This window comes from Argentina silus (assembly GCF_951799395.1).
Source record: "Argentina silus genome assembly, chromosome: 18".
NCBI classification, from domain to species: Eukaryota; Metazoa; Chordata; class Actinopteri; order Argentiniformes; family Argentinidae; genus Argentina; species Argentina silus.
Window position 1 is genome coordinate 13,177,513 of NC_139672.1, and position 26,348 is coordinate 13,203,860.

A 26,348-nucleotide genomic window follows, 5' to 3' on the forward strand; every position below is an offset into this window, starting at 1 on the left:
TTCTCAAGCTGAAAATGTGATGACTTGCACATTACTTGTTTCGCTGTAGCTCCAACATGATTTCATCAGAACCTGAAACCCCCCCCTCTGTAGTAGGTTCATTGATGAACATCAGTATCAAGCGGTACAGCCGCCACCGTAGACACGCATAAATGGACCGTTCTCCCGGCCAGGTCCCCCTCAAAAACTCCAGCTCGGCTTGAACTTATTTAGTGTCGAGGGCGGATAAAGTCGCCCAAATTGTCCACATTCTAGAGTGCCCAGGGTGACTTTATTCACCAGAAATGAATAAATGATGAGGCTAGGTAAATACCACATCAAACACTTGGCGCTCTCGGTGTTGAGTGTTCCGGAACTCTTTGGCGGTTGGTGAGTTAATCAGAGTGTTTTGCCTCTGTGTGTGTCCAGTAGTAGTCAAGGCAGAACTCCTCAGTCGTCCCATAGACGGTACAGAGATAACAAGAGTAGTCAGTGACGGTGTGGCGCCCCCTGCAGGACTCTGAGGGAGACACGCCCCTGCACGACGCCATCAGCAAGAAGAGGGACGACATGCTGTCTGTGCTGCTGGAGGCGGGCGCCGATGTCACCATCACCAACAACAACGGCTTCAACGCCCTGCACCACGCCGCCCTGCGAGGGAACCCCAGGTACGTGATGTCACGCTCCTCCAACGCCACCTCCCCCGCCGGGGCGACACATGGGGTGGGCCAGGCCCAATCTGTGGAGGCAGCACTTCCCCAACTAACCCTAACCACCAACTAAAAATAACAACATACTTTTGTAAAAAAGAAAAAAAAAGATATATATATATATATCCAGCCTAAACAAGGTGTACACACTTTGATATGTTTAATATTCAGACAACACTGTAAAGATACTGGCTGGGAACACTTCCCCACAGATTGTGTCTGGCTTTATTGATGGTGCTGAGGACACGGCGGCCCTTATACCCAGCTTGATTTATCGCTGTTACGCTGGGCTCCGCAGATCTGGTGAAGTTCATTTGTTTGTTCCTGTACGTGCCGCTGCCTGCCGCGCCTGTTTGTTTGTTCCTCTCCGTGCTCGCCTCGGGCTGGTCTAAACGCCCCACGCAGCAGCTCCGTCTGCCTCGTCCTTGGCCACTGCTATTTCTGGCTCCACCTGGTCACTGGCTGCCCCACTCTGTGGCGCTAGGCTATTCTTATCTTTCATGCATGAGCAAATTAAGGATCTAGCTCAAAGAGAGACTGCGATATATATCTACCAGGCGGATAAGCCTGGGCCTTACGACGGGGCCCCCTTTGGGGGGGGGTTAGGGTTAGGCATCATGCTCAGCCGACTCTGGCGCGTCGGTAGGAAACTCAGCAGCTGCCCTTTATGGATGAGCAATGGGCTGACCTGGTGCAGTGGGTCTGACCTGGTGCAGTGGGACTGGCCTGGTGCAGTGGGTCTGGCCTGGGCTGACCTGGTGCAGTGGGTCTGACCTGGTGCAGTGGGTCTGACCTGGTCTGACCTGGTGCAGTGGGTCTGACCTGGTCTGACCTGGTCTGACCTGGTGCAGTGGGTCTGGCCTGGTGCAGTGGGTCTGGCCTGGCCTGACCTGGTGCAGTGGGTCTGACCTGGTGCAGTGGGTCTGGCCTGGTCTGACCTGGTGCAGTGGGACTGGCCTGGTGCAGTGGGTCTGGCCTGGTCTGACCTGGTGCAGTGGGTCTGGCCTGGTGCAGTGGGTCTGGCTGGGTCTGACCTGGTGCAGTGGGTCTGACCTGGTGCAGTGGGTCTGGCCTGGTCTGACCTGGTGCAGTGGGTCTGACCTGGTGCAGTGGGTCTGGCCTGGTCTGACCTGGTGCAGTGGGTCTGACCTGCAAGGGGTGTGGCCTGGTGCAAGGGGTGTGGCCTGGAAGGTTTGGCCTGGTGCAGGGGATCTGGCCTGGGGGGTCTGGCCTGGTGCAGGGGGTCTGGCCTGGTGCAGGGGATCTGGCCTGGGGGGTCTGGCCTGGTGCAGGGGGTCTGGCCTAGGGGGTCTGGCCTGGTGCAGGGGGTCTGGCCTGGAGGGTCTGGCCTGGTGCAGGGGATCTGGCCTGGGGGGGTCTGGCCTAGGGGGTCTGGCCTGGTGCAGGGGGTCTGGCCTGGAGGGTCTGGCCTGGTGCAGGGGGTCTGGCCTGGAGGGTCTGGCCTGGTACAGTCCGGCCAGGGGACGTTGGTGTCATTCCCCTGCGCTGACACACATTCCGCTGGCGCGAGGACAAACAGAATTGGGGTCAGAGGGCTCCTGAGCACCTGCTATTTCAGCCTGGACTACCCCCACCCCCCCACCCCCTACAGCTCCTCCACACCACACACTGATAGATAGCCAGCTAGAACAATAATCTGGACTGCAATCAGCTCGCGTCTGACATTCTATTACCAGCCTTGTGCTCAGAGATGCATTGAAGTCGTTTTTCATAACGCGTTTTCTTCCAGTAATGGAATCAAAATACTGAAGACAAATCTTTCTCACTTACTGTTTCCCATGAATCTTATCCTCCTGCGTTCGAGGGCTTTCTGGGCTTGGAAGGGGAACTGGTCACCCTCACGCTGCCATCGCACTACCTCCAACAGTACCACCAACACTACCTCCATCTCTACCTCCATCAGTACCACCAACTCTACCTCCATCTCTACCTCCTTCACCACCTCCATCACCACCTCCATCTCTACCTCCTTCACCACCTCCATCTCTACCTCCTTCACCACCTCCATCTCCACCTCCTTCACCACCTCCATCACCACCTCCATCACCAGTGTGAAACCCACGTGTCGTCAGTCTGTTATTGACCTGGGAGGTGGAAAGTGTCGGAGTGTGTGTTTTATGGGAATGTGTCATGGCGACCTGCTCCTGGTCGTTGCTCTGGTCGTCGCTCTGTCCCCCCTCGCTCGCCGTCAGAGAAACTAAGATATATGGCCGCCTTCTCCAATTTGCCATTTACTTTTATTTCACACTTGAGCTCCCGCAATATAGCGGAGACAGCCCACTGGACTTCTACCACGTCTTAAACTCTTGAAAACGTCTCCCTGGGCTGAAGTGAAAGTACTCTGAGTGGTGTTTATTGTGGAGAGCAGTTTTCCCCATTGAGTGCTTTGGAAGAGGTTCTGCACTAGTGTTATATACCCAAAGAGCACCCTTGGTGGAGAATCACATTTTGAAAACTAAAGGCCTAACTCAAAATGCCTTTTAGTCTTTTCGGTAGTGTGTGTTCAGACAAGAAGTGTTTATTGTTCGATGGTAAAGACTGGCGCTTCGGTTGTACTATGCCCTGGATACCCGTACAATGTTCTTGTGATATTAACTGTACTCAAACTTCTGGAATTCCAGTCTCTTGTATCATCTGTGATCAGATGAAGGAATAAAACAGAAGTCCCTGGACCAGTGTTTCGGTCTTGGTCCGGCAGACTACAGACTCTAAATGTGATGAGCCAAGTGCGTCAGAATGACGTGTTGTAACATGGGTTGTGGGAGCAGGGCTGGAGAAACCTTGTTAAGGGACAGTACAGAGGGAGGAAGGAGGAGCTGAGACTCTGTGAGGCTGCCTGTGTGGAGTACCTTGCAGAGAGAGAGAGACAGAGAGAGAAACACACACACACACACACACCCCCCAGGTACAGCAGTACTTCCTCAAGAGAAAGAGAATGTAGCTAAGTAAAGTGAGCGTTTTTGCAGTTATGTGTTTTCTAATTAATGTGCATTAGGCTCGCTAATGTAGAACCCACCCTTAAACCATGTACTGAGAAGTCTGGCTGCCTGTTTTCGTGTGTGTGTGTGTGTGTGTGTGTGTGTGTGTGTGTGTGCGCGCGCGTGCGTCTGTCTTCGCTGCAGCCTCAGCCTGCAAGGGGGGACTGGTTCATCTCACTGGCTCTCTCCTCCGGCTGCTGAAGGCAGTCGCTGCTCCAGCACTGTAAACAATACGATTAATAGCCCATGACTCATAAACGGCCTCCAAACAGGCCCTGCAGTGGCAGACTGCACCCTTTTACACGTCTCTCTCTCTCCTTTAACACAGTGCTCATCCCCTTTTTAGTACGCCAACAAACGGACAAGCCTGTATGGTAATCACCTCACCTGAGGGTACGGGGGGGGGGGGGGGTCGTTGTCCGCAAACAGTTCTCCCGAAAAAAGAAAAAAAAAAAAACCCATCAAGGATTCCCAATCTAACGGCTCAGTCTGCCAGAACTAATAGAGCGTTGTTAACGGTAGGTTGTCGTAACCGGGGTCATAATTACCTAGAACACAGGGGTTCCTGTAGAGAGACTTTTAACTGTGTTGAAGCGGTTTGAGTGTTTGTTTCTGGGGTTCTCGCCGCTGCTGGCATTCCTGGAATCGGGGGTCTGCCGCTCGTGAAGCAGCAGTGTGAGATTAGGTTAATCTGAGAGACTGCGGTGGGCCGGGCTGTTATGTACCAACAGGGCTACGATCACCACAACAAGGGTGTAAACAAGGCGAATGATATTGTGTGGAGAACTTGTAGGGAGACTTTGATTTAGAGGTGTGTGTGTGTGTCTGTGAGGTGAATTAAGCACCCGATATATGCTGTGTTGCACGATCATGGCAAAGACCGTTAATTTACAGCTGCAAAAGTTCAGGTCCGGAGCGTAACGTTCCACAAATTAACGTAAATGTGTGTTTTTTTTGGTCACAGTTTGATGCTAGATGTAAGTCATTTAAAATGTCATATCCGTGTGTTGTCACAACTAGAGAACAGGTCGGGTTGACATGAGGCGTCAGCCAAATTGGGAATTGTGATGCATTGCTGCATGCGAGAGTCGGTGAGTGAGCGAGTGAGAGACAGAGAGAGAAGAGGGTGGGGGTGGCGGTGGTGTGTGGGGGGGGGGGGGTTGTGAAGACGCAGAGAGAGAGGAAAGGGGGTTTGGTTTGATCTGCCTGTACTGCGGCAGCGGCTCTGTGTGTGTGTGTGCGTGGCTGTCGGCGAGGGGTCTGCTGTGGTGATTTGTGTGTTCAGCTCCCGTCCTCTGGAGCATCTGGCTCTCATCTCCCCCTCCTCGCCCCCGGTCGCTCCAACACAGAGGCTGCCGGGGAGGGGTTAGGCGCCTGTCACACGCCCGTGTGTGGAGCTAGTCCAACTCTCCCCTCGCTCTCTAAAATGTTCTCTTTAGATCTGCGTTTTAGAAAAGCCTTTGTCCCCCCACTGTGCTGTGTTGGCTCCCCCCCCCCCCCCCCCCCCATCCCTCCATCCCAATCCCTCCATCCCACCCTACAGTGTAATTGACTGTTATCACCCTGTGCCAGACTTGGCAGTGAGTTGAAGAGTTGTGCCGTGCCCCCCCCCTGCATTCTCCCAGAGGCATGTGAGCAGCCGTGCGTCTGAAGTGCATACTGTATGTCCCCTGCTATTTTTAAAAACAGCCGTTGGAGTATCTGGTTGGAATATCAATCTCTTCGGTAACGTCGAGTCAGAAAAAGGGGACGGTACAAAGGGTTTTGGAGCTCCGTTTTGGTCTTTTTATTGAAGAAGAAAGGACAGGTTTAGCATGGGGAAACATGACACTCGATTAATCCTCATGTTACGTTATCAAGGCAAGACGGTTTAAATACAAGATATGAGTCAGACATCGTCGAGGAGCCTCCGTAGTCATCAAAGCATAGCTACAGCTGGTTGAAGGGGACCAAATCCATTCATGAGGTGATTTGGTTCCATTTTACCAGCTTTAGCAAAGCATTGGGGATCACCGTCTTGGGGGCCGGAATACAATCATGAACAAAAAATGTTTGTGTGTGTACACACACACACACACACACACTGGCCAGGGTTCTGCAATACCAGCGCCAGTGCAATACAAATGAACACTCAAATGAGCAAATGAGAGAGCAGTCCTATGAATGATCACGACTAGAATAGAACATCACTCATCAAGGCCTCAGTTGGATATTCAGGCCATGTCCGCCTCCTGACCTAAAATGGCCACTCTACCAACACACACACACACACACACACACACACACACACACACAGCCACATTGTTGACTAACCCTCCCGATCCCTCTCCCTCTCTGCCCTCTAGCCAGTATATTTATCCTCGTTGCCATTTTTAAGTTGTGTTTTCAACCTTCCTTCCAGAGAGAGTGAGAGAAATTGTTTCCTGAGAAAAGGATAATAATAATCTGTCGCGGCGCATTGAGTCATGTAGCAATTACAGGCTTTGACGGATGGGTCCTGCTGCGGACACTCTGCCACGCGGGTCACCGAGACGCCGACTCTCACACACGCACACACACACACACACACACACACCTCCGCAGTCAGTTTCACACACTCCTAATTCAGCTCTCCGGGGCCACAGTCAACAGACTAATTAGCCACAGTCGTTCACGTTTAGGTCTGATTTGAACGGGACGCTGATATGAATAGGCGACATATCGCTATACTTTTGCCACAAAGGTCTTTTTTTCTCCATGATTGTAGTTCTTCTTAAGTGACGATTGTAGTTCTTCTTAAGTATGAACGATTTTAACGTGTGGAAATACTTTTTTTTTTTTGCTTGCCAGTTGAAGCGTTGCTAACTACTTTGGATTTTGATATCTTTACTGACTAAGGTCATTCCAGGAACGGCCCCGGGGGCCACTTTCTCCATGGGCAAAGCGACAGCTGAGAGACACAGGACAGCTTATACAGAGAGGGGTGGAGGTCAACACAGGGGCAGCTCGATATGGCACAGGACACACACACACACACACACACACACACACACACACAGTTGAGTCAGATGGTTGGGCGGCCGGCTGCTCGTCTCGTCCACTGGCCATAACAGGGCAGAAAGCGGGGGGGGGGACAGGCACTAAGCATTTGCTAATGTCAGCATCTGCTGTGTGTGTCACTCAGACTAGCGGGTCAGAGCTAGTGAACAGGCAGGAGGAACACCACCACCCTGCAGACCATACCTCCCGAGATGTCTTCACAGAGAGAGAAAGAGGGGCAGGCAGGCAGGCAGGCAAGCAAGCAAGCAAGCAAGCAAGCAGGCAGGCAGGCAGATAGATAGAGACAGACAGACAGAGAAACTACTCAATGATTCAGTTTTCAAAAAACACACACACATTCAGTTTTTAAAAAGCACACACGCTGTTTGGGGATGGGCCTTGATAGAAAGAACCCAGCACAATGATCGACAAACCCAGAAAGACGTTGTCTAGGAGAGATCCAGAGATCAATAGTGTCTGTGGGGGCAGGAGCAGACGGGATCTTTTCAAACATTGGAATTTAAGAAAATCCAAAACAATTCCAAGAGCTCTTTTTCCACCACCTCCACTGACATGAGCTTTACACCTTGCCGACATTAAAAGTACCCTTCTATTAAAAGTACCCTTCTATTTCAGGTTCAGCTCCCCTACCTCTACCCTGGCCTGAAGCCTACTTGCCATCCATGTTCTGTTTAGCACAAAGTTTAGCACTGAGTGCTCCCACCATTTCGATCTTCATGAATCAAATATGACTGTTCTGAGATCAAACAAAACACTGGAATGGATTAAAAGGGTACATGAGGGTTAGAAATCCCATCTCTTTCTTGCTGAAGTAAAAAAATAGTAAAATAGTCCAGATGTCACTGAAATGGGAAATGCACGCTGTCAGCGGTAAGAATCCTGCCTTCGCTTTACATGACATGGTTTCCCTCATGTACGGTAAATGGAATAAGCTTCAGCACCATCGCCGGCATATTAATCAAGCCGCAATGGAGTGTCACTTTGTGTTTCATTAGAATAGTGGGTTCTAGCACCGATGTGGCACGTACACTTTTTCCACTGCTGACTGCACTGGTCTGCACTGTGCTGCTGGCAGGCTTTCTGTAAGCACACAGCCCCACCACTGCTGCTTTGGTTTTTTCCACCGCAGAATCAAACTATAGAATTGCTTTTGTCATTTTTTTGATGCGTCTCTTTCGCGATCTCTCCGGCCAAAGCGGAATGTCCTCAGTCGTCGCGACTTGAACGGAGTTCGGATTTTTCCAATCTGCGCCTGTCCACCAAAACCGTAGTGAACGGTACAGTAAAGTGCAGTAAGTAGAGGTAAAAACGGCACGGGGAATCAAGGAAACCGCGGAATGTCCGCGCCGAGGGGTGCAGGCCATGCCCGTGATTGGTGATGGAACGGGGGGCCGGAGGGGGAGACAAAGGTATGGCAGGTGAAAGTGCTATATATGAATAGTGGGCCATGAAAACAGCCGCCTCCCTCTCCCCCTCTCCCCCTGTCTCTCCCCCTCTGTCTCTCCCCTGGCCTTTATTTGTTTGAAGCAGTCGACAATTGGAATCAGCTGACAGGCCCAAGCCGACCCTGATCCTGCATTGTCACTTTTTCGATGCCCTAATCTGACTGCCGTGCGGCCCAGCAAAGCATTTGGCAAGCATAGCAAACGTGAACAATGAGGGCAGGAATCAGGGGAGGAGATTGCGGGGGGTGAGGGGGGCAGAGGGGTTGGTAGAGAGAGAGAGGGGGGGGGACACACACACACACACAGCAGAGTTAACACACCAGCCATATGATACAGCATTGGGGCAGAGCCAGCTTCTAACAGCAAGGGCCTGGTCGCCTCTCTGATGATCTGCCTCCTCAGCAAGTCTTGCTCTTTCAATCGCTTTTTCAGGGGAAAAAAATAAAAAAAGGAGAGAAAAGACTGCAGAGTTTGCCCTAATTCACCTTCCTTATTTCTCCTTTGCCCGAGCCGTGGGACCTTTTGGAAAAGATTATGGTATTAAACGGTCGGGCCCGGCCGAGGCATATACCACACACTCTGCTGAAGTTGCAGCTAAGTTGCAGCTGGCCAGTGTTCAAGGGCCGTAATGCAGTAAAAGCCACCAATGATGAAAGGAGGCCCTGTTCATATGACGATGTCGCAGGGCCATTATTGGTCCTTAGTTTGGTCGAGGTGACCGAGCTTGCTCTGCCCCCAGGGGTTTAGCAGCAGCCCGACACGGCATAAGCTACATATAGCACAGCACACACACACACACACACACACACACACACACTTGCTTTAAGCAATGATACTACACCATTTGTCGAGCTATATTGCCCAAGTCAGCCAGTTAGAGACAGCAGTAACTTCCCTACAGCGGTTATTGCTGCAGTAAGACTGCCCAGAAACAGTATAGCTAATGTATTGGCCCCACAGCGCACACACACACACACACACACACACAGATCGTCAAACAGGGGCTCTCATCAATCAAAAATAAGTTTCCCATCGCGAGGACCCTCACCTCACCAAGAATACATACTTCTTTACATTCCATAGCTGTCATATGTTCATATGGGTACATAAAGAAGTATGTACACCAAGTAGGCAATCGCTGTTCGCTTTTTAATCACAAGGTCGGAGCAGTTAGTAGCAACCCAAAAAAAACAAGTATATATTTTCCTCACCGTTCTCCTTGCCCTAAGAATGCAGTAGTGTGGCAGGCTGCACCGTAAGGTGACTTTGAGCATGAATTCAGAGCAACACTCAAGGCTTTCCCTTAGCTGCGAACCCCCTCCCTCCCCTCCTCCCCTCCCCCCCCCCCGTACACGTTAGAGGTGTTCCAGTCCGTTGCCGTTTGTCCCAGTGACCCCGACTGTCCTCCAGAGAACCGGGAGAAACCATCGGGAACGGGGGGGAAAGGAGGGCTCTTCTCTTTCTCCTTTCGGCAGCAGAAGGTTGTCCTTGTCTTCTTCCCAACCCCAAAAAAGGGGGAGGAGGGGTGATGGAGGGGTTGGGCAAAAAAAAAAAAAAAAAAAAAAAAAGCTGTAATTGAAGGGGCCAGACTTTTCTCTTTTGACACAGCGTCCTCGGTGGCCAGCCCCTGTGGATCCTGTCTTGTGTGAAGCTCGGCCGTAGTGTCCTGGGAATAGGGGCGCACTTCCCAGCTAAATGGCCTCGGCACCGCACACACTTTTTACCCTCCTCCCCCTTTCTCTCTCTGTCTCTCGCTGTCTCTCTGTCTCTCACTCTATATCTGTCCGCCTTTCACTCCCCACCCTATCCCCCTTCTCCTTTTACCAGTATGCACCTCCCTCCCTCCCTCTCTCTCTCTCTCTCTCTCCCTCTCCCTCCCTCCCTCTCTCTCTCCCTCTCTCTCTCTCTCTCTGGTCCCTTACTTGTCTTTAGTGTCAGCCGGCCTCGTCCCCGGTGGTGTATCGGGAGCGCTCGCCTTGCTGAGGTTTGAAAACGAGGGTGATCCAAGTGGAACAGGAAGCTATTGTGAGCAGGATTTGGGCTTTAGGCGCCCAGGCAGGCCAGAGGTCACATGCTAGCACTAATGCCTCGCTCAGCACTTGTGGATTGGCCCTGGGGTCCGCTGCCCTCCCATCCTCTCACCCCCCCCCCCCCCCCCCCCCCCTCTCTCTCTCTCTCTCTCTTTCTCTTTCTCTCTGTTCTGCAATTTTTCCTCTCCTTTTTCTCCCTCCTCCTCCTCCTCCTCTTCCTCCTCCTCCTCCTCCCAGCCTCACCTGCCTGTGTTGACTGTGGCAGCAGCTGTTCTGGTGGAGGAGAAGGGGAGGGATAGATCAATAACCATTTGCATGGCGGCGTGAAATGTTCAGTGAGTCTCTAATGAATCTTTACCCCATCCCAACACATTCCACAAGTCAACACTGCCCCCCCCACCCACCCTCTCTCTCTCTCTGTGTCGCTCTCTCTCCACACCCGCTGTAAAGCTAGCCTCTGAGGCTATGGGTAAGAGAGAGAAAATGGAGGGGCAGTTGACATGTTTTCTCTCTCGGCCTGGCACTTTTGGAGAATGTTGTGAAAAGGTCCTAGATGGTAAAGAGAGCGAAACGTGTCTGCGGTCCCGAGCCCGGGCTAGGAATGGAGAGCCCCCCGAACAGGAGGGTGACAGTTGTCTTCTCCTGGCGTAAAGATAGGGCTGGGCCGGATGAGCCCCTGCGCCGGAGGTGTGACGTCCCGTTTAGGAAATGTCACAGCCGCCCGAGAGGGTGAGCGCAGAGGAGAGGGGGGTGGAAATTCCTAGCTAGCGACCGGGGGACGCGAGCGAGCGAACGAGCAGGGCGGCTACCGTCTCTGCCTCTGCCTCGGCCCGGCTGGGACACAGCACTGCAGTACCATGTGCCCTGCCTGCCCCGAGCAAGCACGCACGCACACACACACACACACACACACACACACAGAGAGAGAGAGAGAGAAACTGGGTTACTACCCCAGGTACTATGGGTTCAGGCAGTGACACACATCCACGCAACCCCCCCCCCCCGTCCTCCACCCGTCCTCATCCCTCACCTCCCCCCTCCCCTCCCCTCAGCGTTAATACGCTGCCACAGCTGTGTGCCGTCAATCCGCCCCCCCCCCCCCCCGCTTAGAAGTCACGTCCCGCCCTCCGTTCGTAATTCTGACGCCTCGTCTCCCCCGTCCCCCGACGTCCACATTCCAACAGTCCAGCCATCCTTGGACCTTATTGCGACACCTCCTCAAACTTACCCCCCTGCAATTAAGAGACATGGCAAAGCCCCCCACCCGCCCGCCCACCCACCCACCCACCACCACCACCACCACCACCCCAAGCTGGTGGATGGAAAAAGAAGAAAAAGAAAAAAAAAAGAACGTCCCGTCAGTTGTATCCCTTGAGCAAGTGCCACAGGATGATGGAAGGGTCCCGTGCAGAAGGAGTGTAGGGTGAAGAAAGGGAAGGGCTCTCCTCCACGCCAGCGCAGGTCTGAGTTAACGAGCCCGTCGTTAGAAAGCGGCGGGACTGCAACCGTCAAAGCCTAATGAGCCAGAGAGCTCTGCTGCTGCAGCATGTCCGGCCGGGAACGCAGGATGAGAGAGAGAGAGAGAGAGAGAGAGAGAGAGAGAGAGAGAGAGAGGGAGGGAGAGAGAGAGAGAGAGGGAGAGGGAGAGAAAATGCAAAAATCCATGTGGACGACCAACCCCTCCTCCCTCCCCCTCCCGGGTTCCACCTTCACCTGCTTCCCCGACTTTTTCCTCTTCACACTACTCCCCGGTTCTCCTTCTCCTCTTCTCCTCTTCCCTTCTTCCCAGCCAAGAAGCAAAAAACCCAGGAAAACCCCCAAAAGCACAAGGTGTTCGTTGGTTAAGTTCTGTCCTACTGCTGCTGCTGCTGCAGAACAGTCAATTCCACTCCCCCTTCCGACTATGCTACTCACAGGCAAACCATGCGGTTAATAACACAGAGAGGGAGAGAGAGAGAGAGAGAGGGAGAGAGAGAGAGGGAGAGAGAGAGAGAGAGAGATGCCGGGGCCCGTCGCGGATAAACTCCCGTCCGAAAGCAAAGGGGGGAGCATATATTACCTGTCAGATCAGTTTGCTATGTGGGCTGCTCCTCCTCTCTCTTCCTCCTCTCCTTTCCTCTCCCCTCCTCTCCTCTCCTCTCCTCTCCTCTCCTCCCGTGGTGAAGAGAGCCATAATGACCTAGAGAGAGAGAGAGAGAGCTCCAGCTGCTGCAGCCATCGTGTGTGCTGGGTGCACGCCTGACTCGCTGAATCAGCTTCTCTGGGGGGAGGGGGTGGGGAGGGAGGGAGGGGGAGGGAGGGGGGGGGGGGGGGGGTTGAGTGGGGTAGCGCCAGAGTCAGGGAGGGGAGGGGGAGGAGAGAGAGGAGAGCGCGCGCGCACGCACGTGCACACACACACCTACACACACACACACGTACATACACACACACAGACGCATACACACTCACACCATACCTTTAGGAGAGGAAAGACATTGCGCTGACATGAGGAGCCGCTTGAAAAAGGGAGGCAGAGAGAGAGAGAGAGGGAGAGAGAAAAAAACTCTGCAGCACTCTCCTCTCCAACCATGTGCGTTCATAGCGAGTGAGCTGGGAGGATGCCCTGGTCTATAGGAGATGCAGAAAGTGTAGCGCCCATTCTCTCTCTCTCTCTCTCTCCTTCCCTCCCTCTTAGTTTTTATTAATTTTATTTTTTTATTGCCCCCTCAGACGACACACACTACCACACGCTTTTTCTGCACAGAGGATTTTTTTTATTTTTTATTTTTTTTTATATATGCACATGCAAACTGTTTTATTATTCAGAGCGAGTTCGTATCACAGTATCCCTCGCCGGATCGGTAGTTTTGCGGTTGAAACTGTACACAGAATCTCCAGTCGTACTGTAATCTGAAATGTCCGTTCAAAGTAGCGGCGAAAGTAGGAGTGTGACAGGTCTGTGGGCCGTACGCCAGAGGTCACCTCTTCTGGGGGAGAAAGGTCACGGTCCGGAGCAGCCAGTGGTGGCGGAGGGAGGGTCACCAACACGCAACACACACACACACCCACCCACCCAGCCAACGAAAGGGGGGGGGAGGGTATGGCAGGCTAGCTGGTTGGTGTCCCCTTCTGGGCCCAACAGCCAAGAAAGCTAAGCTAAACGGTTAGCGCAACACGGGCAGCCAAGCATTTGAAACACGCACCCGGCCCCGGTCGCTGGGCTCCTCCGGTGTCTCTCTCCACCACCTCCCTGACCATATTTAGTCAAGCAGTGGAAAAAATAGTCTCTGCTCCGCTCTGCTCCACTCCCCCCCCCACCCTCCCCCCCCCTGCCATAGCCCCTCAGCAGCTGTCCGGGAAGCCTCCCATCCAGCTCCCCGCCTATTGATTGCGCCGTCCTGCAAGGGGAGTAGCGTTAGCCCCGGCTAGCCCCCGTGCTGCCATTTGCTGCTCTATTTTAAGCACCGCCAAATAAAGTGGTCTCTCATGGTTCCGTTTGTATATCTGTGATTCTTCCCCCCCCCCCCCCCCCCTACCCCCTGTTTTTAATTCAAACCTCCCCCCACAGCCACCCATCTCTACCTCTCTCTCTCTCCCTCCTTTTGAACCCCCCCCCCTTCTCTCTCTCCCTCTCTTCTTTTAAATAGCGTTGGAACACACTGCTTATGGTAGAGCTTGTGTCTGTTCAAACTCTATACTTAGAAACACTGCGCATTTGAGAAACAGAGGAGCAGGAGGGAGGGGAAGACAGTGCTGCCGGTGGTGGCGAGAAGTGGAGAAGGGGTACTGGAGAGTAACGGTTATCATTGTGCTGTCCTGCATCCCCCCCCCCCCCCCCCTTTTTTTCTTCTTTTTTCTTCTTCTTTGGCGATGCAGAAGTAAGCCCGCTACAGCCTCACCTCTGCGGCGTCGGCAAATGTTACCCCAAAGGCTTTGGGTGTCTTTTCTCTCCTTTTGAGCTTTCATTAATTTTCAAGTGCCTGGCTTTTTCCAGCTTTCCCGAGGCACGACCACTGAAGAATCTGTTTAATTAGTTGGTCTCATCACGGGGCACATCTATCCTGTATGCCAGGAATGTCCTCTGTGCCCTCCTCTCACTCTCTCTCTCTCTATCTCTTTCTTTCTTGCTCTCTCCGACTGCCTTTGACAAATTCTGCTACCTCTCTGCCCCTCAACCTCCACCTCCCCGGTCGAACTGCAGTGCACAAGAACGTGTACGCTCTTATTTAAAACCAAGGTTCTTGTTTTTTCCACGCCATGTTTTACGTCTCCTTTAGGTAATCATCCCGACATGCCTCTGAGGCGTTTTGTGTCATAGTTAAGCAGATTGAAAATGCCCAGACACAGCCGAGAAGGAAGGCTTCATTGTATGTTGGTGAGAAAGTGTGTTGTCATGAGAAAGCCCAGTGTTTTTCAGTTAGCCTGATGTTCTCTCAAATGTCTATCTGGTGATTGATTTAATATCCTCTCTAACAAGCTCCCTGGCACACTTCTTCCCACTCACAATAGCAAATTATATCCATGGCCCTTTTTATGGCGGAGAGAGTTCTGCATAGATTTAAGTACGCAATTCAATTAATGTATTGTCACTGCAATTTATAGCCATTCGATTACATTATCTTTATGGCTATTACAAGCATTGACCATTTGCCAGGTGGAATGGATTCCAAGCTAATATGCCTGCTCGAAAGCTTGACCTTACACGGCCAATGAAAGTGCAGAATTGCAACTGTATAAATGGCTGCTCCGAACGTCCACCTGTTATTGGGCTCTAAAAATGAGCCTCGCAGTCTCCACTTTCACAGGCCTCTTTAAATCAAACCAGCCGTAACTTTTCAGCGAGCCATCATTTCTTCACAGTGGCACTCTTGCTTAAAGGAGGACTATGTAGTTTTTCTTTTTTTTTGCTCATTTGCTCAGCTATTGGACTCTGTCCAGGCTCTGGAAAGCCCATGTTTGATTTGTTGTTTGCCAATTTTATGTTGGGATTGCTTGTCCGTCCGCCATCTCCACCTCATCAGGGAACTTAGTTCTTAACTACTTACACCCTGCTGTCCACTCTCACCCGGCTGTAAATGCTCTCTCTCTTCTCGTTCCCCCTCTCCTCCTTTCCTGGAGCGTGGGTGTGTCATCCTGCCGAACCGCCCCAGTATAATTGTTAAGTAGCAAACCTGTCTTAATAGTCTTATGTTTTTCAAATGCTTGAGGTTTTGCTTGACTCAACTTGCCCTGACTATTTTTGCATCTGTTTTTTTTTTTTTTTTTTCATCGGTTCCCTTTGCTGCCAGTCAAGCTCTAAAGTGCACCTAAAGGATTTTAAAAAGACCAAATACTGTATTTGGTGTATCAGGTGTACACATGCATTGAGTGTCAGGAGGGTTGAGGCTGTCCTGCTGCTGCCTTCACTCTTCTCTCCGTGGGGAGACATCAAGCAGGACATCAAGCAGGACTCCCCTAGTCAAGCTGATAGGTCCTCTTTGCTGATTTGAGTTCATCCAATGGCCAAGTCTTTTTAGCTTCTCCAAAAAAAATGTTGTATACCAGCATTCATTTTTCAGAACTCTTGATGAAGCTCAATGATGTGATTGACTTCAGCCCCCCGCCGCTCCTGCTTTACACTCTTTGACTTTGAACCTGGAAGCAATAGTTTGACTCCGAGCGGGAGTCAGTCCAAAAAGCATGTTTTGTGTGAGTGATCGATGGTCCGAAGCGGGTTTTGTTCCGCTGCTACTCTTCCGTTCATAATACCCCCATATGGTCTGACCGGGCCTAGTGCCCTTCCCCGGCCCAACCAGCCCAGAGGTTTCATCCTAATTACACCCAGACAGCCTTCCTCCTTCATAAACCACCCCTGTATCGCCCAGCATGGGCATGCGTCCTCCCCCTGTGATGAATAGTACGGGCCTGAATGTTTGTCTGAGCAGTTAATCGATCAATAAGGAAAGGGGCCACTAATGGATGTGTTTTGTTTCACTGAGGGTTGTTTTCCATCCACGTCCCACTTAAGACTCCTCTATCTCCATTCAAGCACTTTTGAATTAGATGGGCGGTTTTTCAGGACTGTATGAAGAGTTTCGTGCGTCTCAATTTGTATTTGTTCCCAAAATGTAGGCGGGCCACAGAAACCATTGTTTTTGTTTTCACACTGCATAAAATAAAATAGATGTTCTCATCGTGGAATTATTTGAATTCGAACTCAGGTTTGTATGAATGATTTCTCAGCAACATTTTTTGGTGGGGCTTTTTGATTTGATAATCCTCCTCAAACGATTTACCACCGCATCGCTCATAAGTCTCTGGACTTGAAAGGAGATCCTCTTAAACACTTTTGGGGAGAGGGGAGGCTCTGGTGAGCCTTCAGATGATCCTGAGGCTTCTTCTGCGTCTCTTGGTTGGATCCTTGCGAGATCTTCCCCTCTCACCTGTTTAACGCTCCCCTCTGTGTCCCGGCCCACCAGCCCACATCATAGATGGATAAGAAGCTCCTTCTAATGAGCCCAGTTTGGGCTTTTGACTAAATCTCCACCCTCGCTTCCCGTCAGCCAGGTTCTTCCCTCCCTTTACTTTATCAGTCCCCCGTCAGCCTTTCCTCCCGTCCTCCTACCTCAACTCTTTGCTCCGTGCATCATTTGGATGGTGAGCCTCTTGAGCGCTAGACGGTATAAAAGTGATTTATGAATGGCCAACCTGGGGGGCTGGTGAGGGGGGGCCGGTGAGGGGGGGCCGGTGGCAGCCAGCCTCTGATCCGCCACCAGTCACTGTTCCCTGAAGCTCCTCTTCTCTCTGATCTTGAAATCGCTGTGCCGTAGAGGCCCCGCACGCACACACACACACACACACACTTACCACTTACGCATTCACATTAGCCAATGCTCAAAAATCTAGCATGCGCGCACACACACGGACACACAGATTTCCATAAACATAGAGTGTACGTACTCGCCGTGTATTAAGCATTCTGACCTCACTGGTTTTCGTATTCGTATGGTAATTCGGGGTGCGACAACGGTGTCACTAACGGAAGGTGTTGTGTCTGATGGGGATAATGTACGACTGCCACTCTGTTGCCATATGCTCACATGCACACACACACACACACACACACACACACACACACCCATACACAAACACACACACACACACACACACACACACACCACAAAACACAATTCTCCCGAGCGCACCACATACTGCAGGATATGAGGAACGGTTTCCCTGTTGCAGAGGAATGATTATCCGCCCGCTATTTATCTGCTATTGGTATGATATCTCCCTCTTTACAACGGCGCGTTGGCCTGACGCTCAACCAGAGGATGTTGGTGGGAAGGTGGCCCGAGAACAGGGGGGATAAACGCTCTGTTGTAATTCATTAAAAGATAAGTCATCTGGTAGATACGTTCAAGGAACCTTTGGAATCTAGATGAGACGCTCTCACAGCCATTGTGCCCATGGTAAGACACCATGTACACTCAATATACTGTAGCCTCCACCATGTACACTCAATATACTGTAGCCTCCACCATGTACACTCAATGTAGCCTCCACCATGTACACTCAATGTAGCCTCTACCATGTACACTCAATGTAGCCTCCACCATGTACACTCAATATCCTCAGTTTAGCCTATATCAGCATTTTCCAGAGGTCCATTCTTTGTTGTAGATTAGTACAGTTTAGTCTCCCTGCGCTTTTTACCTCTCCACGGAATGAGCCCTTTTTTCCTTCCTCAATCTGCTTTTCACGCTTTGTCGCAATGTGGCGTTACATGTACAGAACACACCTACATGACACCCCCGGGCCAGCGGCCGGCGAGGTAACCCAAGACCAGCTCCATCAGGGGATTTGCTGTGGCGTGCAGAGATACACGTCATTCAAACATCCCCAATCCGGCCGGTGTCCACCTCTCCCCAGGGTTGGGATCAGTCCAACAGATCAGCCAGAGGACAAGCTGATACCAGCCCGAATCCCCCCACGTCCAATCACAACGCCCACACCTCCTCCGGGGGCCGGGCCAACGGTGGCTCTAGGCCAATAGATAAGCTCCGCCGTGCTGTAATGCTCCCTCTTCTGTCTGCTGCGCGCTGAAACGTCAGGTCCTGGCCACTGTTCTGCTACAGCACATGTGATGGTGGAGGGGGAGGGGGGGGGGGTGCAGCGCCTCCTCCTCAAGGACACATAGCTTTTGGGAAAGTGACGAAACGCGCACACACACAACACACACATACAGAAAAGCTTTGTTTAGTATGGTGAAGCCAGTCAACCTACCATATGCAGCTGTAGTATGTTTTTGCTGCCATGCCAAAACCTAGAAAGAGCAGGAATTATTTATGTCTTCTCCCTTTAAGTGCTTCAGCAATGCAGGTAATAAATATAGTAGGCCAGTGTGATATACTCCCACTACACAGCTGACAGGGGTCTATGAATATTTTCGCACTCCATTTAAAAACAAACGTTGTTTATATATTCATTTGATGTATTGAAACGGCTGGCGGTAATTTATTTGTGCACTTGATGGCACTTCATCGTCAATGATTGTGTGTGTGTGCGTGCGTGCGTGTGTGTGTTTTGCAACTCAGCCAGGCACCTGGAGAGAACACTGTTTGTCTTTTCATGATTATAGGTTTTCTTCCATCACCGCTCTTTGCAAATCTCTAACTATCAGTTGCCCAGCTTGAGTAGTCATTGTTATATGGTGTGATCTACACCATGTTGTGCTCATGAACCCAAACCTACCACTCTATCAGTAGGAGAAATGGCATCGAACACTCATCGAACACACGCTTGATGCCGTTCCTTATTCACTTTCATCCGTTACGGTGAGCCCTTCCTCCCCGTTTCTCCGCCCGCCGGCCTCCGCCGACCAGTGACCCTCAGCGCAGCGTAAGGTACACGTGTGTAAGGTACACGTTCAGAGCGGATGTTTACGTCTGACCTACGCTCGGCTCTTTGAATAATTCACCCGGGATAACCGCGGTAACCCGCGTGGTCACCGCGAAAGCCGATGGCTCTTCCAAACGCACCGTGGCGGGTTAGAGAAGGTGAAAGGTGTGTGCGTGTGATGCGTGACCACCCCACCCCATCTCACCCCACCCCATCTCACCCCACCCCACCCCACCTTGTCTCATGTGACAGAAAACAGGAGAAAGCCCTGACGATCCACCCTCTTCACGGCCACACCCTGTGGATCAGCTGGAATGTGTTCATGTTAGTACGGGCCCTTATCCGTGCCAGGTACAGTTATACAACCTCATTCCTCTTCCAGCAACAAATAAGCCATTAGACATTTTCCCTGCTGCTCTGGGACATCCGCTGTTTCAGTGCTTTGTGGAGACAGTAGCAGACACACAGCCCTTTTGCTCCCCCATTATTTCACTCTGTAAACACAGAGGGTTTTACTTGCCTAAACGAACTTCTGCAGCCCGTGCGTCTCCCCCGGTGTTGTCTGTGCTGAAGCTGGTGAAAGGCCCCTCCCCTCCCCATCCCTGCCGTACGACAACCGCTCCATCTCCACCTGGATCTTCACCAACCAATTAACACCCCTCCTACCTCTAGACAATTTGATAGAGGACGGTACTCGCCGGTTATGGGTTTAAAATGCTGTGGGTTTATGTGCAGGTAGGCCCCCCCCACAGCTCACTACAATCAGGCCTCCCTGTGGAAGCAGCATGTGGGGCCGGGGGCCGAGCCGTGTGGGGTGATTTAGAGTGGTAGATTTATGGCCCGGCCGTAGATCACTGGTGCCTCTCAGACCGTCTCCCCCCGTATGTTGACAGCGCAGGAGGGGCTGGCTGGGCTGGCCGGCGATCGAAGAGCCTTCGAGCGGCTCGGCTGAATTCTCCACTGCTCTGCAAAGCTCCCGGTCAATCCCTCCTCCCTCCCCTCCCCTCCTCCCCTCCCAGCCTAGATTTACTTCAGTGTGGGGAGAAAAAAACAAAAACGTTACCTCACTAAAAGAAACATAAGTAGACTTAAGCCCCACAGGCACGAATACTGTAGGTCTTATGTTGTATCAGGGGAGGGTGGTGGAGGTATGGTCTCGTTCCCAGACACTTCCGCCCAAATGCGCCCGAAGGTCTGGTGGACCAACGTGCCAAACTTGGCCTTCATTAAGCCAATGGGAAGACTGTCCCCCACGACAACTGACGACAGCCATTGGCTTTACCTGGCGTCAGTTATCTCCCACAGCGCTTCCCACTTACCTTTTAGACATTTAGCAGACGCCTTTATCCAAAGCCAATTCCTTTTGTCTAAGTGAGTGAATCATCTATAGGCCAGTCATCATAAGAAGAACAAATCTATGCTAGGACCAGGGGCTGTTGGCAGTCACAATGCTAGAAGAAGGAATGATTGCTATATATTTTATTTATTGATTTGTTTCACAGTAGAGAAACTGTACAGGGGGGTAGTGGGGGTGAAGAGGTCTTTAGGAGGGACAGTCAAGATGTAGCCTGAAGAGATGGGTCTGCAGTGTATGGCGGAAGATTGGTAGTCGTCCCCCCGTCCCCCCCCCCCACAGTGCTTGCACACCACACGTTTCTGATTCGGAACTTCGCCGCCTCGTGATTCGCTGAAACAATAAATAAATACTAAGAACAAATAACTTTACCCAGTGAAATTACTCCCACTAAGCCCAGGTTTGAGTCATTGTTATTCCAGGCTTATATGCGCTGTGCACAGTAGCCTGCGGACAAGGGTAGTGGAAGTAAAAATCTGAGGACGGGGCTCATTGCGTTTACCCATGCGTTACAATGAGCCCGTCCTCCGATTTCTACCTCCACCAGCTTCCCCTGCGTGAGAAGGTTGTGGAAACAAAGGGGGGGATGATAAAACAGTCCAAATTCAGAAGGATGAGGTTTGTGATGAAACAGTCATAGCTGTCTCACACGGCTCTGAAAGCACGCGAGACGTTGGTTGGAACAGCCCAAGACGACTAAGCAGTCCCACCTGTTAGTTATGACTGATGTCGTGACGTTGTCTACGTTCGCCCTCACATTTCCCTCGCAATCTTTCTAGTCGTCATTCTGGGTGAAATGACGTGTTATGAGTATTACAGACAATGTATTATGAGTAATACGGGTGGTATATTATGAGTATTACGGGTGGTATATTATGAGTAATACGGATGGTATATTATGAGTATTACGGACGGTGTGTTATGAGTAATACGGATGGTATATTATGAGTATTACGGGTGGTGTATTATGAGTATTACAGGTGGTATATTATGAGTATTACGGACGGTGTGTTATGAGTAATACGGATGGTATATTATGAGTATTACGGGTGGTATATTATGAGTATTACGGACGGTGTGTTATGAGTAATACGGGCGGTATATTATGAGTATTACGGTAGTGCTGAAATGAGACTGAGGATTTTTTCAAGGTGCTGAGGGGAATCAAGTGCAAGGGGAAGAGGAGCGCGGGTGGGAAAATAATTGGGTCATCTAGAACCAATGGGACATTAATGTGCCATTGGGTCTCTCACACTGTCTGCTTTTGTCTCCATAAATCGCTATGAATCAGGACGATCTATAATGCCAGGTAATTTAAGGCTAATTAAAAGCAGGCGCTGTAGTTGCCTCGCAGTCGGACCCTCCCCCCAAAAAGAAAAGAGCACCTGAGATGCTTGAGAATGCAGCAGCTGTCTCAATTAACGGCACGTATTTCCAAGGCGATAACCCCCCTCCTCCCCCCCCCCAAAAAAAATCATAGAAATGCACGAGTCACTGCGCTCTCCTCTCGGTTTATGCAAATGGTCCTTAATAAAAGTGCACACACACACACGAGGGCCTGAGGTAGACAAAGGCAGGGGGAAGGTCACATTGCTGGGGTTGGGAGGGGGGGGGGGGAGTTATTCCAGCCAGGCATGGTAATGAAACCTTTCTTTTATCGAGCGGCTCTGGTTCTCTGGACTGGCTGCTGTGTGCTGCCCTGCCCCAGTGTTTGTTTAGTTTACCCAGTCAGCCCAGCCTCAGGCTAACACCTGGGATGGGCTAGTAGGCTGCTGCGATGGGCTAGTAGGCTGCTGGGATGGGCTAGTAGGCTGCTGGGATGGGCTAGTATGCTGCTGCGATGGGCTAGTATGGTAGGATGGGCTAGTATGGTAGGATGGGCTAGTATGGTAGGATGGGCTAGTAGGCTGCTGGGATGGGCTAGTATGCTGCTGCGATGGGCTAGTATGGTAGAAGGGGCTAGTATGCTGCTGCGATGGGCTAGTATGGTAGGATGGGCTAGTAGGCTGCTGGGATGGGCTAGTATGCTGCTGGGATGGGCTAGTATGGGAGGATGGGCTAGTAGGCTGCTGGGATGGGCTAGTAGGCTGCTGGGATGGGCTAGTATGCTGCTGCGATGGGCTAGTATGGTAGGATGGGCTAGTATGGTAGGATGGGCTAGTAGGCTGCTGGGATGGGCTAGTATGCTGCTGCGATGGGCTAGTATGGTAGAAGGGGCTAGTATGCTGCTGCGATGGGCTAGTATGGTAGGATGGGCTAGTAGGCTGCTGGGATGGGCTAGTATGCTGCTGGGATGGGCTAGTATGGAAGGATGGGCTAGTAGGCTGCTGGGATGGGCTAGTATGGAAGGATGGGCTAGTAGGCTGCTGGGATGGGCTAGTATGGAAGGATGGGCTAGTAGGCTGCTGGGATGGGCTAGTATGGTAGGATGGGCTAGTATGGTAGGATGGGCTAGTGTGGTAGGAGGGGCTAGTATGGGAGGATGGGCTAGTATGGTAGGATGGGCTAGTGTGGTAGGATGGGCTAGTGTGGTAGGAGGGGCTAGTATGGTAGGATGGGCTAGTGTGGTAGGAGGGGCTAGTATGGGCTAGTGTGGTAGGAGGGGCTAGTATGGTAGGATGGGCTAGTAGGCTGCTGGGATGGGCTAGTATGCTGCTGGGATGGGCTAGTATGGGAGGATGGGCTAGTAGGCTGCTGGGATGGGCTAGTAGGCTGCTGGGATGGGCTAGTATGCTGCTGCGATGGGCTAGTATGGTAGGATGGGCTAGTATGGTAGGATGGGCTAGTAGGCTGCTGGGATGGGCTAGTATGCTGCTGCGATGGGCTAGTATAGTAGAAGGGGCTAGTATGCTGCTGCGATGGGCTAGTATGGTAGGATGGGCTAGTAGGCTGCTGGGATGGGCTAGTATGCTGCTGGGATGGGCTAGTATGGAAGGATGGGCTAGTAGGCTGCTGGGATGGGCTAGTATGGAAGGATGGGCTAGTAGGCTGCTGGGATGGGCTAGTATGGAAGGATGGGCTAGTAGGCTGCTGGGATGGGCTAGTATGGTAGGATGGGCTAGTATGGTAGGATGGGCTAGTGTGGTAGGAGGGGCTAGTATGGGAGGATGGGCTAGTATGGTAGGATGGGCTAGTGTGGTAGGATGGGCTAGTGTGGTAGGAGGGGCTAGTATGGTAGGATGGGCTAGTGTGGTAGGAGGGGCTAGTATGGGCTAGTGTGGTAGGAGGGGCTAGTATGGTAGGAGGGGCTAGTGTTGTAGGGAAGGTCGAAGAGTCGGAGTGGGCCATCGGGCCGTCATGGTAACCGTGCCACTGGACCACCACCATTGTGCATTGTTAGAGCAACCAACCAGCATTGTTGGGTTTTCTTTTTATTATTTGTGACTTGCTCCATCATTTTCTGTCACATACTTAATCTCATATTAAGTGGTGATAACTGCTTTCTAACTGGCCACGTCAATCTTCACATTTAAATCCAACGGAACATGTATTTAATTTCCCAACTATAAGATTTTAGGCAAAAAAAAAAAAACTCCAAATAACCAAGTGAAGATGGCTGCAGCACACGCCCGGCATGGAAGTCTCATCTGGTACAGGCAGTCCTACAGGGCGGCCGCGTAACCCCACGCGTCAGAAACACTGCGCTGCAGGACTCACTTCATACATGATAGGTCTCGTTTGCTTTCGACAGCTAAAACGGGTGTACTGCATGCCAGGCAGACGTGACATGAGCCATTCGTGTTTTTGATACCATTCCTCATTCCAATCGATGCGTTTACAATAAAGCCTGTCCTCTGATATCTGCAGCCACCAGCCTCCCCCGATCAAACCATCAGAGGAAGCGTGTGCAGATGTCCAACCTTCAGCTGCTTATTATCAGCTGCTTCTGTGTGTAGCGGTGGTTCTTATCTTTCTGCTGTCCTAGCACCCCCCCTCCTCCTCCCCCCTCCTCCTCTCCCCCCCCCTCTCTCTCTCACCCATCACAGTGTGGCTACCTGCTACTGACCACCTCACACAGATGGCTGTCAGCCAGACCAGAGCAGCAGAAGGGCCCTGTCCACTTGACCCACACACACACACACACACATACACACACACACTCCAAAACAAGGCCCCACCTCCCGGTCAATGACAAATTGCAGCCCAAGACAACAGGCCCTGGCGGAGTGCTCCTGAGGGACTGAGATCCCTCACAGGGTGACCCAGTTCCATCACGGCTCCCCTTCACTTCTCTCTCTCTCTCCTTTCTGCTGTTCTCCTTCCTCCGCTACGCGTCCTTCTGCATTCGCAGGGAGCACCGCTCTAGCAGAGAGGGTTTTAAGACCGGTCGTAACGAGAGGAGGCTCTCCTTTTTCTTTTCTTTTTTATCTCTGTCTCTCTCCCTCACCCCCTCTGTACCCTCACACCAAAATGTCCCTCACAGGCACCCTGACAGGTTAACGCCCAGGTCAAGTCCACGCCCTCCACAGCCGGACCTGCCCATTATCTCTCTCTTTCTCTCTCTCTCTCTCTCTCTCTCTCTCTCTCTCTCTCTCTCTCTCTCTCTCTTCTCTCTCTCTTCTCTCTCTCTTCTCTCTCTCTCTCTCTATCTCTCTCTCTCTCTCTCTCTCCTCTCTCTCTCTCTCAAATACCCACACTTACACCACAACATATACAAAAAAAATATTAACAAGTATGTTTTTTTCTTTTTCTTTTTTTCCTCCCTTCATTTCTTTTTTCTTTTTTCGCTTTGCCTTTACGGCAAATAGCTAGCTGCATTGCAGCAGTGCCAGCCAGCGTGGGGCATTAATATTAATGTGCACCCATTCCACCCAGCGTGGCAGGGCGCCTGTCAATCCAGGCTTCTTCTTCTTCTGGTGGAGGGGCTCTCCACCCCCCCACCCCACCCCACCCGCCTGCTGAGCACTACCACACCCCACAGGCCTCCACACAAACACCTGGGGGGGGGGGGGGCGCCACCCCCACCCCCACCACACTGCTACTGATAGCGGTGATCTATGCTGTCATTGGGCCGTTTCCTCGACAGAATGGATTTGTTTCGACCAATGCAGAAGACCATATGTTGTGTAATGTACCAATCAGGGTGCACATGGAGAGGGGGGGGGGGGGGGGGGGACGAGAGAGAAGAAAGGGGTTTGCGTGGGACAGTCGCCCGGGGGTCTCGTGACGGCTGCACTACTGTAGTCCAGTAAAAGAGCAATGCAGTAAGGTTGATTCTCAATGCCACACTGCAGAGTGAGCGCAAGGATGCTCCTCGCTTCAAATGCTCGTTTTCACACAGTCATCGACATCGGAAAAGACAATACTCTCGTGGAAAAAAAATATTTAATCCTCGTCTCAAGTGTACGTTTTAAGTTTCGACTCTTCCAAACGCGTAGGCCCGCGTCCTGGAGAGAATTGCTCGAAAGTCCCTACCCCCCCCCCCCCTCCCCCCCTCTCTCGAGACCAAATATCTCACCTCGCAAATCCTGCTCTACCCGGAGACACGTTCAGAATGAAGGATTAGGGTAGGAAGGGGGATGCGGGTTGCTATCGCATTTAAGCAGCACTTCCTCTCCTGCATTAAGTGGGTTTTGGAGATGGCTGCAAGCAATGCAGGTGTGCAGGCGAGAGGAGTGGGGGATGAGTGTGTGTGTGTGTGTGTGTGTGTCTGCTGCTGCTGCTGCATCGCAGCACTGCAGTACAGCAGCCCCGGCCTGGCCCCCCCACACAACAGTTATCTGAACAGGGGGGCCGCCTGCCTCCACTGCCTGGGGAGGCAATGCTGATGCTCTTTTATTATTACACGGAAGAGAAGGAGAGAGAGAGAGAGAGAAGGAGAGAGAGAGACTGTGGGTTTAGCAGAATCCACCCTGCAGCGTATCACCCCCCCTGCTCCCCCCCCCCCCCCCAGCCTTGCTCCTAGCACATGCATGCGTCTCTCTTCTTTTCTT

At 51.7% G+C, this 26,348-nt stretch overlaps 1 protein-coding gene across 2 annotated transcripts in view; it reads left to right on the top strand.

The window, feature by feature from the left end:
* mib1 (MIB E3 ubiquitin protein ligase 1) overlaps positions 1-26,348 on the top strand; it is a 58,419-nt gene that overhangs the window by 18,343 nt on the left and 13,728 nt on the right. For both annotated transcript variants that reach the window (XM_083689557.1, XM_083689558.1), the window contains exon 12: positions 496-647. In XM_083689557.1, the coding sequence (XP_083545683.1) occupies positions 496-647 (152 nt within the window). The remainder of the gene's footprint in view (positions 1-495; positions 648-26,348) is intronic.